The 17,360-nt window shown below is 41.7% G+C and overlaps 1 protein-coding gene across 1 annotated transcript; it reads left to right on the plus strand.

Moving 5' to 3' along the window:
* Nucleotides 1-5,874: 5,874 nt before the first annotated feature.
* LOC308291006 (stathmin-2-like) lies at nucleotides 5,875-13,729 on the plus strand (the record flags this gene model as incomplete). Its single annotated transcript, XM_080732919.1, has 5 exons — nucleotides 5,875-5,923; nucleotides 8,944-9,042; nucleotides 10,723-10,898; nucleotides 12,392-12,583; nucleotides 13,670-13,729. 5 exons carry the CDS (start codon nucleotides 5,875-5,877, stop codon nucleotides 13,727-13,729), a joined length of 576 nt encoding a protein of 191 aa, XP_080589045.1.
* Between the last annotated feature and the right edge of the window lie 3,631 nt (nucleotides 13,730-17,360).

Here is a 17,360-nt window from a genome sequence, read left to right on the forward strand (position 1 = left end):
CATTGTTCTTTACCGGGGCGACGGCGAGCATCAGGCCGACGGAGACTCTCTCCTTCACGGGTTCCTCCTAATATTGAACATCGCTTCAACAGCCAGACAGCAGCCATGACAACCAGCGTCATGTCAGGTAAATGACATCTAGATCTCCTCAAATAGCTATCGAGTGTTTTGGGAACATTTATATGGCAATTAATTCGATTGGAAACGAAATAAGGATGATGCTGTATTAACAGTGCTGGAGATAGGAGGACCACTCCTTTTTGCAAGTGCTCAAAGGCTATGATAAGTGACATGCCTAAATGACATTTCACTCTGAGTCAAATGAAAATTGTGCATTTTACTGACCCTTCTCATCAGTTACAGTAGCGAGTAAGGGCTATAATGCGATTGTTTAATTGACAAGTCCTTGCTTCTGGAGAAGTCCTGAAAACATTGAAATGGTATAGCCTTTTGGCTTATGAATATAGCCTAGCTCTAAAGAAAAAAAATCTTAAGATTTTTACATGTTGACAGATTACTGTAGGCTACTGTTGATGTTGATGCTGCTTCAATTAGTTCCCAATGCCATACAGTATAGCAATTATGATTCCCTTTGATGCTTACACTGTAAATCCTGAGTGTTAATTTAACTCTGAGAGTGTACAAATGGAACCAAATGGACCCTTACTGGTCCATTTGGTTCCATTTGCACAGTCTCAGACTGAGGTACAATGGTTGGACAGCACCTGCCCAAGAGACAGAATTTGCAAACAGTGTATCTAATCAGGAACAACTTTTATTAATAACTACACTGTACCAGGGATGTGTTGTGTGCTATTTACCTAGATGCACTCAGAGAACACAAAAAGGTAATTTTGGAAGTGTGTGTGTGTGTGTGTGTGTGTGTGTGTGTGTGTGTGTGTGTGTGTGTGTGTGTGTGTGTGTGTGTGTGTGTGTGTGTGTGTGGACACCAGGCTCAGGTGGTGAGAGACGGGTGGATACTAGGATGATATTGTCTCATTTGTCTGTGCCACATGTGCCCTGGCACACACACACACACACACACATGCACACACGCACACACGCATGCACACATACGTGTGACACTGTGGATCAATAGTGCTTTGTCACTGCAGCCACACCCTGGAGAGTACAACAGAGGGTGTGAGCGGGGGACACACTGCATGCAGCAGTCTGCATGTTAAGCATGTCATAGTTTACAGTAGGGCTGCATGACTTAAGCAATGTTCCCGATTATTTATCTGAATATTGTAATCACGAATATATCACAATTATTGATGATGATAAAGATTTTAGAAAAGGGATATTTTTAAATTCCTTTTTAATGCCTTTGTTGTTCCTTGTCATATTGGTCATACATGTGTTATTAATTGTCTCCGCCAGGCCAAAGGCGTGGCCGAGTAGCCTCACATAGCCAGACAAATTGCCCTTGGCAGTGATATTGTCTGGCTATGCAAGGCTAGTGTCCGTCCGCGTGTCAGTGTGTGTGTGCAAAGCATCCAAACATCAGGCAAATCGGCACATTACCTCTATAGCAATCTGTCCGAATTTTCGCGTTTAAACAAAATCATGAACGCAGCATCCGATTGTCGTGCACACATTCTAGGTCAAGAAGACCTCAAATCAGCCTCATGGTGGCACTATAACAAGTAGATTTCTGTGAGTAGCTAATCTCCGGCACCATTGGACCTATCTGCATGACACTTTGCATGAACACTCCCTGGAGGCCAAGGAAGAACCTTTGTCCCAAATCTTTCACACCGGCCTGTTACCCAAACATTGCTGGCCCACAATAACCTACCTGCCTTGGTGGAGACCTGTGCTCTGAGGAGCACATTTGTATAGTTGTCATTGTGATTTCATTGTTCTTCTGTGAACCTGATGAATGGAGAGATGGGGTTGTACAAGGTTCTGGTTAATAATCCTTTTTTAATGAAGAGGAGATGAGGGTTGCAATAAAATAGGTTGCAATAGCTGACAAATAATACATTAATTGCCAAGTTTCATATTACTGTCAAAACAAAAATCTGTGCAGCTCCATATAGGGATTTGTGTGACATACATTATTAGTTTATTAGCCAATCAATGTAGCTGCTTTATCTTTGTCCAGTGAAAACATTAATAATGTAGGTGATAATATCAGTGGGGCTGAAGTTAAATATGTCTATTTAATGTTGCAGTCAAAAATACCCCAAAATAACCTGTCTAAATGGCTCCCATGTGGATGTATGATGTTATGTGACCAGTCATCTATGAGTCTATGACATCAATTATATGATGTCAGTACTATGACATCAGTCATCTACAGTGTGAAGTCATTACTATATGATGTCATTACTATGATGTTAGTATGATGTCAATCATCTCCATATTTGGATCTGATCTCCTCTCTCTCTCTCTCTCTCTCTCTCTCTCTCTCTCTCTCTCTCTCTCTCTCACACTCACACACACACACACACACACACACACACACACACACACACACACACACACACACACACACACACACACACACACACACACACACACACACACACACACACTTCTAAGCCAGTACATCATCAGATCCTCTTGTAGACAGTTTGCATCCGATCCTAGCCTATACAAGCATTGCCGTAAAAAGATCTTTCAATAATCGATTACTACTGGGAAAGATGCCAATGCAGACAGTTTGATCTTAATATCATCATCAACAAAAACTTGACACAGGATGGACAGCTGGATTGAAGTAGTGAGGCTACTTCAATAGTAGCCAGACTATCTGGCATACTTTTCTTGCCACGGCGGAATCGCCTGGTTCCAGGCTAGGATTTAAAAGCACGTGGAACCATTAACGACTTGTGATTTTTGCAAGTCGACTCGACTCGACTCCATAAAAAGTTGAGTTGAAGTCGACTTTATTGTTTGATGGCGTCATCACATCACACACGACCCCCCAATTATTTTAGGGGGTCCCCAGATGATTAACTTAATGTGAAACATTGTTTTCTCACTCAACTGTAAACAAACCAATATAAAGTTTAAGTGTATAGAGGGTATCTTCACATTTCTAAAGTGCCAATTTTAGGACTTTTAATACCTCTAAAATGACAAATTAAACATTGTCCAAATTGTCAAATATACAGAGGCAGAAATTGCCTTGCGTTGCGAGGCGTTGTGAGCATGTAGTTCTGCTATTTTCACAATAGAATGTTTTTTTTCCAACTTCGACTTTCTCTGGTGGGAGTCGACGTGTAATGAATTCGACTGAGTCGACTTGTCGACTTTTTCGTTAATGCCCTACGTGGAACATGATAATAATCACTCTATATTTCAGTATTCTATCATTTGCATTTTGGCTGATAGTACTGGCGTCATAGACTGGTCACATGATGTCTGAGTTCCTGGACGCTACTCTGTTATAAAATCTCGTCTTGTTCTTCGTTACAACTTTGGCCATGAAGGGAAGACATGAATCATGAACCCGTCCCACATTATCACATTTGTTGATATAATGATGTATAATCTCTTTCGTCTGAGATATAACCATAAAGTATATTTCATTTTCTGGAGAGACATAGTCTGGCTTCCTGCCTTGGCAATTGGATTTGAGTGTGCATTCCATATATCTGGGTATTTCAGTTTGATCAAAGTCTGCGCTCCAAAGTTTCACTAATCCCAGCAGCTGCTCGCAAGCGCCTGAACAGCAAATTAACATGAGGAATACACCGCAGCGCAGAGCCATAAAAGATAGATGAAGGTAGAGCACGGAGATGGGGAAAAAAGAGATTGGGCTAGAGACATGTCGGAATGGAGTGATAAATAATATTGCAGGGGCACGGCAGGAGAGAGAGAGAGAGAGAGAGAGAGAGAGAGAGAGAGAGAGAGAGAGAGAGAGACAGAGAGACAGAGAGACAGAGAGAGAGAGTTATTGGAGAGCCAGAGAAGAAATAATATAATGAGAAATGTGAGAGGCTGGGCCAAATTTCCCAGGTGGCTCCTGCTCAGTCAGACACAGCAGATAGATGTGGATGCTGTAGAGTAGATGTTATGGATGTTGTGTCTACAGAGTATTGGTTCAGGGACATCCAGGGACAGTCTGTTGTGGTAGGAGTAGAAGCACTGTTACCCCATTTCATTGTCACAATCAGGCCAGTCAACTAGGGCCACACGCAGAAGCAGATTTAAGCCTCCCGACTGTAATTTGTTTCTTTGCACCGTGTAATGGGGAGACTAAAAGATTTGGAGGTATATCAGAAAGTAGGTCAAGTAAATCTTATTGATCCTGATTCAATTTAGTTTAGTTAATCAGATCTTACACCAAGCATGGCTGACTGTAGAAAGTAGCCGTTGGCATTGATATCCCCTTACTGACATATTGTAGGCTAACTACTAGACTAGAGAATGGATGGACGGACCAACGGACGGTCGGACAGTTGTATAATTATGACAGAAATGCTGAAATTCATAATAACTGCAGTGTAGCCTATTATTGCCCGTTGAAGCTATAGTACCGCATATCCAAAATTAAAATATAAAATATATTTAAATGTTGATATTAACATAACTGAAGCTAACTTGAATCATGTTCCAAATGTCATTTAATGTCATGCTATGCACCTTGGTGTACTATTACATCTCTGCCATGTAACACCTTGGTTAAATCACTGATCATTTTCATCCCAAAATGTAATCATCTGTTGAGGGGAAGCTTGCATGTTTCTTTTTTTTTTTTTTTATATCGCTCAGCCGATCATTTTGGTTTAAGGGCAAATTACATCTCTGACTTGCTTTTACACTGGTCTACTAACTGTACCCAGAGTTAAAACAAAACATAGTGGGTCATTAGGGTGCCTGCCGGCCTAGCGGCCCAGTCGCATACCACGGCTCTGATGCCAGACAGTGTGTTGTGGGTTCGAGTCCTCTTCCCGACGACCTTTGCTGCGTGTCACTCCCCTCTCCCCATTTCCTGTAAGTCTACTGTCCTATCAATAAAGAAAAAAAAAAAACAGTGAGTCAGCATTTAGTTAATTATTATGCCACACGTAGTTGGTCCCTCCCAGAGGATCTGAGGCTTGTGCCAACAAAGTATTTCTTTTTTTGCCTAAACAGGCAACCGGTCAGCTTGTCCTTTCTATTAGGTATCTCCCAATAGGAGGACGACAGCAGGAGCGCAGTCTGTTCCATCTGAGAGACTTCCAAATAGGGCTGTCACAATTATTACATAATCGTCTAATCGCAATTATTTGACATAATCGCAAATATTTGACATAATCGCAAATATTTTTTCATAATCGTCATAATCGTGAATGTTGAAAAATGTTCATACATTTACAAACATTTTCAGAAATAGTGGAAATAGCCGATCTACAAGCTCACAACGTGTCGCGATGCGACGCGTTGTGAGCTTGTAGATCGGCTATTTCCACTATCAATGTTATTTTTTAAGCAGAAAGTTGTCAAATATGTCAGTCATTTCTTTGTATATTTAGGTTATGTGTCATATCTGCCATGTGCAACTTCAAAGCCTAAAGGCCAAACAGAAATGTAATTATCAACGACAAAAACACAATTAAATCGTTAATCGCAATTATTTGAGTGACAAATAATCGTCATGTAAAATGTCATAATCGTGACAGCCCTACTTCCAAATATTGTCTGCTGTTCAGATTATCTTTACCTGGTCTATTGAGGCACTCTACGAGCCATTGCCCCACTGAGCCACCCTACGTCATCGAATGGAGTTCCCCAGGGCTGTATAGGCCTCCTACAGTATAGGCTGCGTAGCTTAGACGAAAAATAGCTGATCTTAAAGGTCTGATCTTGTAAATGTACGCCAATTATTTTTGGCGAATGTTCGCCACAGAATATGGATGCTCTAATAACCAAGAGAGCATGGAGTGTTCAGCCGCTGCAGTGTGCCAGCTGCAGTGTGCCAGCTGCAGTGTGCCAGCTGCAGTGTTCTGACGTGCAGGTTCATGGGGTTCATTAGATGTCTGTCCCTCCAAAATGACCTCTCCATCACTCTCTGAAGGAACAGTAGCTAAGACACTTTTAACCACTTAGTTTCAACCTGACATCTCTATTTTGGGCCTGTAGGTGGACATTTTTTGAAAGAATTACAGAAAATAGCAAAAACTCACGCAATGCCCTATATGCGCTATTTTTGCATGACATGTATGTGCACAACAGGAATGAACACTATATGTGTGTTTGTGTGTGTGAACTCCTAAGCAGGTTTCTGCCTGACTGGTCCTTCAATACAGCAGATACGTATATAGGTTTATGTAAGCTAGTGCGTGTGTGTGTATGTGTGTGTGTGTGTATGTATGTATGTATGCGTGTGTGAGAGAGATGTTTGGAATCTTTGCGCATGCTAAATGGCTGCGTGAGAGTGGTGATGGTTATTTAAAGATGACAGTTTTTGCCTCTTAATAATTCACTACATGACCAGGCAAAACTCTGGACTCAGATTACCCTTGTGGCTACAGCTGCTTGGTAGGAATAGTGCTGCCTTCCTGAACTCCTGTATGTTTCTCTGGTGTGTGTGTGTGTGTGTGTGTGTGTGTGTGTGTGTGTGTGTGTGTGTGTGTGTGTGTGTGTGTGTGTGTGTGTGTGTGTGTGTGTGTGTGTGTGTGTGTGTGTGTGTGTGCGTGCGTGTGTGTGTGCGTGCGTATGTGAGTACACATGTGCACTTGTCAACTGTACGATTTAATACGTATTCACAAAGCAGAATAAAAAGTTTAGCTAGATAACTTGGTTAAAATGTGTTATGAAATGTTAGCAATCATCAACATGCATGATTAAATCAAAACCTTTTTTTTCATATATTGTTTTACATATTTATGTCAGTAGCCTATCGCAGATACATCATCTTCTTTCTTCAATTATCTGTTCAACTTTAAATCCTACTTGTAAAATAAAAATTTCACCAACTCACTGTAAATATAATATAGGCTACCACATCATGCTCACAATGTGTCCCTTCATGACATGGGTTAAAAAGACAATAAGATGAACATAGTTAATCCAACTGTGTTAAACCACTGTGAAATAATACTGTCCCATGACAAGCAACTGCAGCCCTGAATGTGGAATAATCTTTGCATAATTGTCATAATCATTTCCATGTTAAATACATTTTCAAACATAAAAAAGTGGAAATAGCGACGTTTTGTGATTGTAGATCTGCCATTTTCAATTTGATATGTCAATCGTTTCTTTGTATATTTAAGTTCTTTGTCATATCTGCCCTGTGAAACTTTTGTTTACGAAGCCTAAAAGCCAAACAGATTTTTTTTCTACAGTATGATAAAATACAGGGCAGTAATCTTGGTCTCTACTGCATACTGCCTCCCACTGGTCAGCCGAGGCGCCTGATGAAGGGGAAAGGAACTGGTTGGTAATAACCTATTCCTTCCACGCCCTACATCCTACTGGGGAAACTCCTCCCTGTGGTGATAACAAGCGGCCTGCTCACTCCTCATGCATTGAAGGAAGCATGAGCTTGGCAGAGGGAGAGTAGCGTCCAGGATTACACCTTAGGCAATTAACACTGGGGGAAAAAAGAGAGTTGATTATGAAAGAAAAGGGTTCCAGGTTCTATTAAAAAAAGATATTCAAGGCACCTCAAACTGTAATACGTTTTTTTTCTAAGCAGAGAAAGGATGACAGGTCTTTTGATCAGGATGATGTGTGACAATTAGTCTTGTGTGGCCCGACTGTTGCCTCCCACAATTTTCAAAAGCTTCCTTTACAGTCTGGAGAATGGAAGCTCTGATCTGCGAAAAAGCGAAAAAGCCTCCTTCCCACTTTTGTTTCGCCTTTACATTAGCGCAAATGTATCCTAATTAAACTCATCTGAGCATATATAGCTTGCTGCTTAGCATAAATAGAAATACAAAAGAATACTGTATATGGAAATGCCAGCTTCTGTTACTAAGATATATGGAGGTTTAGTTCCAGACACTATAGCATTCGGAGATAGTGGAATAGTTGTCTGGCTACGCGAGACTATGTGACAATTAATCGTCGAGTAAAATGTCATGATCGGGCCCTACTGACATCTCTTACATAAGCAACAGCCCGCTGAGCTGGTGAACTCACTCACACACCGACCACAATCCCACTCGACACCCTGAACGCAACGTTGCATGCATGTGCGCAGTCAGCAGCAGCAGGGGAGATTCACATTAAATATTGCATGGTTGTTCTCTGCTGTAGAGCTATAAAAGAGAGTGCAGGAAATAAAAGCTGCATCACCATCTTCAGCTCTTCAGATGGTCAAAAGGTTGCGTTTAAAGGCAGGAAGTGAACTGGAAATATTCAATAGCTTTGTTAATCACTTTCAACCTGGCGTTCGTATTGACAAAACTTTTTTTCCCAAAAATATGAATTAAAAACTTAATATTAGCTATTTTTGCAATTTGTTGTATTCTATGTGAAAAACAGAGATGCTGTGTGCCTAAAGGGCTTTGCGCACAGGTGCGATTTTTCGCACGGAAAACAAAAGACGATTTCATTTTTTTTAAGAAACCAATGATTCTCTATGACCTCATGTACACCTTTTTCCAAATTTGCCGCGCGGCAAGTGGCTGCGGCAGTGTGTTTTTTTTCCCAGATCAAACCCAGTTTGATTTGTGCGTCTTTTCGCATGCGGTAAAAACCCATTGACTCCTTTTATGACTCCCTTTCGGATCCGCAGTGCGGATTGCGCACAGCATTGCACACCAAATCCAATGTGTTTTAATCATGCAGCAAACGGAAAAAACGCAACGACTCTGTGCAAAGCCCTTTATCCCTGTATAATAATTCCCCCAAAATGGCCTGTTGGTCACAAATAAAAGTAGCTACGGAGTATTCAAATATGAATTCAACCAATAGCTTTCTTTCTTTCTTTCTTTCTTTCTTTCTTTCTTTCTTTCTTTCTTTCTTTCTTTCTTTCTTTCTTTCTTTCTTTCTCAGCCTACACAGAGAAGATCAAGGAGATGTCAATGATGTCAGTACTGTGTTCATGTCTGTATCCCCAGGCCATCTCTACTGCCACCCTCATCCAACATGAAGGTCAGTAACACACTGGAATAAATGTTCTGTTGTGGATTCATATGTGAAAACCCTTCAATGCAGCCATGGAAAGTGTCATAATTATGCAACACATAGTGTCAAGTAAATGTACAGTATCAACATAGTCAAGTACATTTTTATTTATAAAGCATGTTTAAAAACAACCAAGTTTTGCCTTGTGGGTCTGACGAAGACCCATACGGTTCGAAATGCTGTCACCTTTAAACTTTTTGCTACTGGGAGCCAGACTTCTTTTCTTCTCAACAGTGACACACAAACATGGGCACAGACAGGACCATGATAGAAAATATAATGAATATCTTGTAGACAATCTGACTGTCACTGATCAGCGTGTGCAAAGTATAATGAAGTCCTTACTTTGAGTTCTCTTTGTCCAGCGCTGATTGTCTTAAGGACTGTGGGCATCTGCATATTCGTCATTTGTCATAATATCTCATGTGACAAATTATGGCTTTTACATAACAGGGACTTAGTAGGGTTCATGAGGTTTTAAACCTGTACCATGTCAGTCTGATACATTCAGCCCCAAAGGTCAAAGTCCTCCGGTCAAATGCATTGGTTTAAAGATGGAGGAGCCATCCTGACAGGGAACTAAGACTACTGTACATTCAGTCTGATTATTGTATGTTGGACAGTCATACTGTATATTCAAGTGTGTGCATCAGGGCCATGTTCTGTAGAGTGGAAGAGATCAAACAATTGAGAAGAATGCAATATTTATTATGATGTAATATTGTGACATATTCTTTTCATTATCACCACATGTATTGAATTGTAATGTTATTATGATTAGATCTACACCGTTTAAAACTACAGTTTATGCCATGGATTTAGATTGTATGCCCTGATACAGCTACTGAAGACTCCCACACAGGGACTGCAGAAGTATATATTAGATTCTACTGTAGCTATTTCTGCATTTCTGTGTACATTGTGAAGGTCATACCGCATTGAAGCTTAAAGGACAACTTTAGTTTTTTACAACAAGGGTTCATATTTTAGATTGTAATTAAAGAATATAAAAGATGAGTGTTAAAATTATTTAATTTACTACTTTCTATTGTTTTAGAGATTCTTATGTCAGTGGTTAGGGGCATGCGTACAAGTGGCTAAATGTGTAATTTTACACAGAATAAGCCCATTTCCAAGATACAACACAACCTTTCATGGTTGGATGTGACTTATGGTGGCTAGAAGTGTTACTGTAAATAGCAATAAAGAAACTGCTGGCTTATTGTGTCTAAAAAGACATATTTAGCCACTTGTACGCATGCCCCCATGCGTACGCATGCCCCACATTTTAGCACGGTAAACGCGATAAAACAATAGAACGAAGCAAATGAAAACATTTTAACACTAACTTTTTCTTTTCTCTAATTACAATCTAAAATATGAACCCTTGTTGTAAAAAACTAAAGTTGTCCTTTAATGGACGGTAGTGCTATAGTGAATTATACTCACAGTAGTTGCGTCGCACACTGATAATAATAGCCGATCTTCAAGCTTGTAGATCTGCTATTTACGCTGTGTTACACCAACACGCAAGTATAAAGTAAACATGGCAGGAAGAAAAGGAAGATGCATATTATTCTCATCTCCAGTCACCACTCAGGTAATGCATGCCAGCCAATTTTGGTTCTCATTTTGGTTTCTCTCCAGACATCGAGGTGAAGCCGATCAACAAGCGTCTTTCAGGCCAGTCGTTCGAGGTCATCTTGAAGTGGCCCACTGAGCCGTCGCCAGATAGAACCAGCCCCCTGGCCTCCCCTCCCAGGAAGGAGCTCTCCCTGGGGGAGCTGCAGAAGAGGCTGGAGGCTGCCGAGGAGAGGAGGAAGGTAGGAGGAGGAGGAGGAGGAGGAGGAGGAGGACGACAGGAGAAAGAGAGGGTTGGAAACCATGTAGGGCAATCTGGCTATCCATCGTCAAAGAAAAGGGAAAACAGCGCCCTCTACTGTTTTGTTCCTTTTCATTTGACAAATGATGTATTTTACTTTCAACTGGAGCTCAGTTAGTCTGTTCTTGAAAGACTTAAGCCCTTTGCACACAGGCGCTTTTAAACAATGATTCTCTATGACCTCATGCACACCGGCTCCGAATTAGCCGTGCGACGAGTGGCTGCCGCCGTGCGTTTTTTTCTCGATCGAACCCAAGCCCCCAGAACCCAGGGCTAGATTTGAAGCAGCCCCGATGGTGGCCACAGTTGGAACTGCAGCCTAAACGCGCATTTTGGCCCCGCCCCCTCCACTCCAGACAATCCTTCCTGTGAGCGGAGAGCAGCGTGACGTCATTTGTGGTCTCGAAATAGTGGCCAATTTCCCCCAGAATGCACCTGGATTAGCTACATGCTAGCACGTAGCCGTTGCTTCAAAACGCCACTGAGCACTTGCATTGAAATGATAGTGGGGGCGGGGCTCGTCCGCTCTCTATTTTATATATACTCTATGATCGAACCCAGTTCGATTTGTGCGTCTTGTCGCATGCGGTAAAAAACTCATCACTCCTTTTATGACTCCTTTTTGGATCCGCAGCGCCGATTCCGCACAGCCTTGCACACCAAATCCAATGCGTTTTATTCATGCTGCAAACGAAAAAACGCAACTGTCCTGTGTGCAAAGGGCTTTAGGGAGGCTTGTGAGCCATTCCCAAGTCAGTTCATTTTAGAGCGCTTGTTATGGTTCAGTCAACTTCCTGTGATGTATGTGCAATTTGCAAACATTTGATAACCTATTACATCCAAACTATTTTGTTTTAAAATGATTTACAACATTAGAGTTGTTAATAATGAGGGAAATGTTACCTCATTAGATCTGTATTTGTTTTCCCTCAGGGAAATAATGCAGAACCAATTTAAATTAGGAATATATGAATGTACTTTGCATAAACATTGGTGTCTTGGGGGCATTTTCTAAATGTTCACTTCGGTTGCTTAGAAAGAAAAGCCACTAATCTTATTGTTTTAACTACTCTGCTGGATGGCCTTCAACGCTTCTACTCAAATCTTTTCTCTGGTTGAGCGGTAACGGTATGTGTATCAGAATCAGTTATCAGTGCAAACAATCAGTGCTTTAACCACTGTGCAGTGTGTTCTGAAACCAAAGTGCCGTGAGGAGTCTCAGCTCAGCTCTCCTTTGTGAAATGTCATCTGGAAGTGTGAACAGACTGCCACCTAGACCTATATTTCCTAAACTACACTTCTAAAGTGACTGGTTCTCAACATGGTGTGTGTGTGTGTGTGTGTGTGTGTGTGTGTGTGTGTGTGTGTGTGTGTGTGTGTGTGTGTGTGTGTGTGTGTGTGTGTGCGTGTGCGTGTGTGTGTGTCCGACTGCAGTCCCAGGAGGCGGACGTGCTTCGGTATCTGGCTGAGCAGAGGGAACATGAAAAGGAGGTGCAGTTCAAGGCCATGGAAGACAACAACAACTTCAGCAGGATTACGGAGGAGAAGCTCAACCACAAGATGGAGGTCATAAGCCAGAACCGCCAGTCTCACCTGAACTCCTTGAAGCAGAGACTGCGTGAGAAAGTATGTCCTCTCTGTTCTTTTCACTTTCAGTTCCCTCGCCTGTTTTATTCCATTCAGAACGGATACACACTATTGTGTATTATTCTTTTATACTTTAACTACTGAAAAATAGCAGATATACAATCTCACAGCTTGTAGATCTGCTATCTTTAAAAAATCGTGAAAATTAGAATTTTGTCCCGATTCATTAACTCTATCAACGCTTTGAACGTTCCCGTTCGCCCCATTTTTCCCGGCGGCGCGATGCCAATTGTACGTTCTTTGGCTCGTTCTTTTGTACCTTGGTTTGATGTCTGTAAACTGATGAGGGGTCGCGCGGGTGTGTACCGTTGAAACAGCTCCCGTAAAAGTACTCTCAAAAACCCACTGGACGTTAGCATCAATGGAGTAACAAAACACTTCCATGTGATTTCCTCTGGATCTATTGCTCTGTAGCGACTGAGGCTGCCTTGACGAACGGGAGCCTACTGAGACCATTTTCACATTAACTTGCATGAGGCTGCCCTCTACTGCTGGTAGAGCCACGGTACACCTCTTTAAGGAGAAAATTAAAAAATAATAATGAAAAAAAAATAATACATCTTTGTCTATAACATCGCAAAGGTAAGGTGCTTTTGCTGGCACAAAACCCAATAATAAATAACAACATCTGGCAGGGAAAAAGTTAAGTGTCTTTTGAATCCTTCTAAGGTTTATTTGAAAAACCTGTGTTTCTATGTCAGCAATCGTCAAAGAAAAGGTCCGTTTCACTTAACTGGAGCTCAGTTAGTTTGTTCTTGAGAGACTACTATGTCGGTGGTTCTCAAACCTTTTCATGTGAAGGACCCCCAAACTGATATGTATTTGGCCATAGGCCCCCGTCTCAAAATATTGTATCATTTGTGTTACAAACGTTCGCTTTAAAAAATACATTCAAAGATGTGCTCACATTTTCACGACTAGCAGAAATAGCAGATATACAAGCTCACAGCGCGGCACTCGGTGCCGCGCTGTGAGCTTGTATATCTGCTATTTTTCAATAGCTAAAGCATTCAATAATTCTAGGCCTAAATGGTTTTTTTTCCGCCTTTTCCCGCCTTTTCTCAGGAGAAGCACGCGGCCGAGGTGCGTCGGAACAAGGAACTCCAGGCCGACCTCTCTGGATAGGAGATGAACTTCGCTGGATGAATCCCCAGTGTGATGCGTGTTTTTAGCCAGAAAAAACAACAACATTTTTTAACACTTAAACTTGTCGACAGTTATCATTTTCGCTCCGTGTTCAACTGTTTAGTCATCGTCAGATATTCAAACTCAGATTTAGTGTAAAGACATGACAATGGCTGTAGTTTGCCATGATCACACAACTAGTACTGCAATGTTTCACTCTACAGTCTACAACCAGTCATACTGTACATTCCACAAAATTAAAATGTTGCTGGGTTTCAGGCGAGACTTTCCGAATGAGATGATTTTGTGCATGCGCACTTACGCCAATTTATATTTGGCGGCGTGCTGTGTCGTATACAAGCGAACAGCATTTTGCGATGCGTTACATTGTAAGCTTGGTGCACGGCACAACACAAAACCAATTATAAGTCTGGCTTTATGTGAAATACAGTCAACAGCACATCAAACATACAGTATACAGTACACACACACACACACACACACACACACACACACACACACACACACACACACACACACACACATGACCTGCAATGCTGTTAACTTGTGAATGGCACTACTGGGGGTTTGCCTGTGTTGACAAATAAAAGATCAATCTGTTGGATGTTTTTTGTTATCAATTATGTTTTATTTTTCCATAACATGAGTGGATCAAGATTATAGACATACATACTGTATGAATAGAATTAGAAATAGTAAAACATTAATCAAAAGAAAAATACTAATTCCAGACAAACAACACAAACAATAACAAGACAAGAGAAGAAAAGAAAGAGAAACCCCACCCACCCCCTTTCCCCGGACCAACACGGAATGTACAATAGTGCATCATAGAGTTATAGTAGTACATGCCTGTGCTAGGTAGCTAGGTAGCTACCATGTTCTTTGCTGCCGTTAATCCAGCAAAGAAGATGCGCTTGCGTATATTGTTTAGTTGCAACTGTGAGACGTCATTTAATAAAAATAAAGAAGGAGAAGATATGATATTGATACTAAAGATTGTTGAAAGTTTTGAGGCAACCATATTCCAGAATGATGACACATTTGGGCATTCCCAGACCATGTGAAAGAAGGTACCAATACTATTTGAGGTGCAGAGAGTGCAGTTGGGATTACTCAAAATCCTCAAAGCAGATAGCACATAATCTGCGGGGAGTTAAATAAATCCGATGTACAAAATTGAAATGAATTTGTTGATGGTCTGGATCTCTAGAAGATAACCTAATGTTAGACCATACTGTGTCCCGACAAAAGTCAGGGTCCAATTTTTTTACATCATTCCCAGGGACGTGCTGGGCCCCTGATTCAGCCCGGGAAAAAGAGTTGGAGAGGCCCTCATTGCGCGCTATGGAGAGTAGCGCTGCTGCTACTCAAAGATTTGCCATTTCAGATCATGACAAGTGACAAGCCAGTGGGCCAATATTTTTCATTACTTTAGAGATGGAGCTTAGAATTGAAATCGGGCGGTAGTTGCCAGGGTCTCGTTTACTGCCTTTTTGTGCAGGGGGGTTATTTTTGCTAATTTGAAGTCCTGGGGGAAGTGAACCTGTTTGATGGATAGGATTATTATGTGGGTAATGAATGGAGCAATGGAGGCGGCATGGTATGACCATGAGGAGCCGCAGAGACATGTTGCAGGGGTTGAGTACACTGCTCTAGATAGAAACCAGGCTTTCCACTGTAATGAAAGCCTGGAGAATGTGAAGTTAAGTTAAACAGCCTTTCCTGTCACACACTGTGACACACATGTCCATTTTGCCTTTGGTGACTGTCTTGCGGCTGAATGTGGCTGTCAGATGTCTCCGGAACATCTTGCACAGGAATATGTAGATGAGTGGATCCAGACACACGTTCATGCTCGACAACCAAACAGTGGTCTCAAAGGCAATTTTGGCGTTGTTCAGTGCTCTGCATTGATTTGCTGTGTTTGGGCTTTGGTTCAATATGTAGGGCAAAGCGGCAAAGTGGACGGGGGCAAAGCAGATGAAAAACACTGCTACCACAACGAAGACCTTTGCTTTGGTTCTGCGACTGGTCACTTCAGACCTGCTCCTGGAGGCTGTGTATGACTCGTACACCTTCCTGCTGATGAAGGTGTAGCAGAACAGCATCAGAACCAGTGTGCCCCAGAACACCACCTGCACACAATACATCAATAGAAAGAACAACAAAGACACCATGAGTTTGATTTGAAGTGTTGTTGGGTGTGCATGTAGTCTGGTAGGAAGATAGGCCTCCCGCGCACCCGAGAGATATATTTTTCTAACCTACCTTTTTAGAATCCTTAAGGTGTCTAGTTAATGAATTTTGATGTTCCCAGATCCAATTATTGTCCCATATATGTTTTTTTTAACCATATGTTGTGTCCGATTTTTGGCTGTGAAAACGAATAACTTTAAATCAACATAGCTCCTGAACCATACATCCGACAGAAACCATTCACCCCATTTTATGTTCGTCCTTGCAAGATGAATTGATTGATATGAAGATTTGCCATGGTTCCATCATGTTTAGTGCATTAAAACCCAAATAAACACAAAAAAAGTCAAAATTCGCCTAAACTGGATCACAACAACTCCTCCCCCATGCACCCAAATGATATATTTTTTCTAACATTTGCATTTTTACAATCTTCAAGATGTGTAGTAAACAAATGTTGATGTTCCCCACTTGAAATATTGACACATGTATGTTTATTCTGGCATAGTGTTTGTTATAGTGAATCTTTGCAAATGTAAAAAAGAGAATGTAAATTCTACATACGGTCTTAACTATAATAATAATAATAATAATAATAATAATAGCTGGAATTTATATAGCGCTTTTCTAAATACTCAAAGTCGCTTTACAGTATGTGTAAGTGTGTGTGTGTGGCAGATAAAAACAACAACTTTATTAGAAAAAGAAAAACTATGAGATACAATAAGAGCTAAGCAACAATAAAAACAATAAAAACAAGAGTACATCCAAGATCAGCTGGGGTAGGCAATGCTAAATAGGTGCGTTTTCAGGGCGGTTTTAAAGGTGGGGATGTTGGGGGCATCTCTGATATGTTTGGGGAGTTCGTTCCAGAGGGTGGGGGCGGCCACAGAGAAGGCCCTGTCACCCCAGGTTCGGCGCTTAGGCTTGGGGACCTCGAGGAGGCCAGCCTCACTGGACCTGAGTGAGCGAGTCGGGACGTATGGCGTGAGGAGGTCGGTGAGGTAAGGGGGGGCCAGGTTGTGCTGTGTTTTGTAGGTGGTGAGGAGTATTTTGAAGTGGATCCGTTGTTTGACAGGGAGCCAGTGGAGGTCATGGAGGACTGGTGTGATGTGGTCTCTGGAGCGGGTGCTGGTGAGTAGGCGGGCGGCTGAGTTTTGTACATATTGGAGTTTATTGAGGGTTTTGGAGGTGATGCCATATAGAATGCTGTTGCAGTAGTCCAACCGGGATGAGATGAAGGTGTGAATGAGGGTTTCGGCAGCAGAGAAAGTCAGGGAGGGGCGGAGGCGGGCGATGTTGCGGAGGTGGAAGAATGCGATTTTTGTTATGTTATTTACGTGGGGGAGGAATGAGAGGGTGGGGTCGAAGATTACTCCTAGGTTGCGGATGTGGGTGGAGGATTTGACAG

Source organism: Nannobrachium achirus, assembly GCF_963921795.1.
Source record: "Nannobrachium achirus genome assembly, chromosome: 9".
Lineage (NCBI taxonomy): Eukaryota > Metazoa > Chordata > Actinopteri > Myctophiformes > Myctophidae > Nannobrachium > Nannobrachium achirus.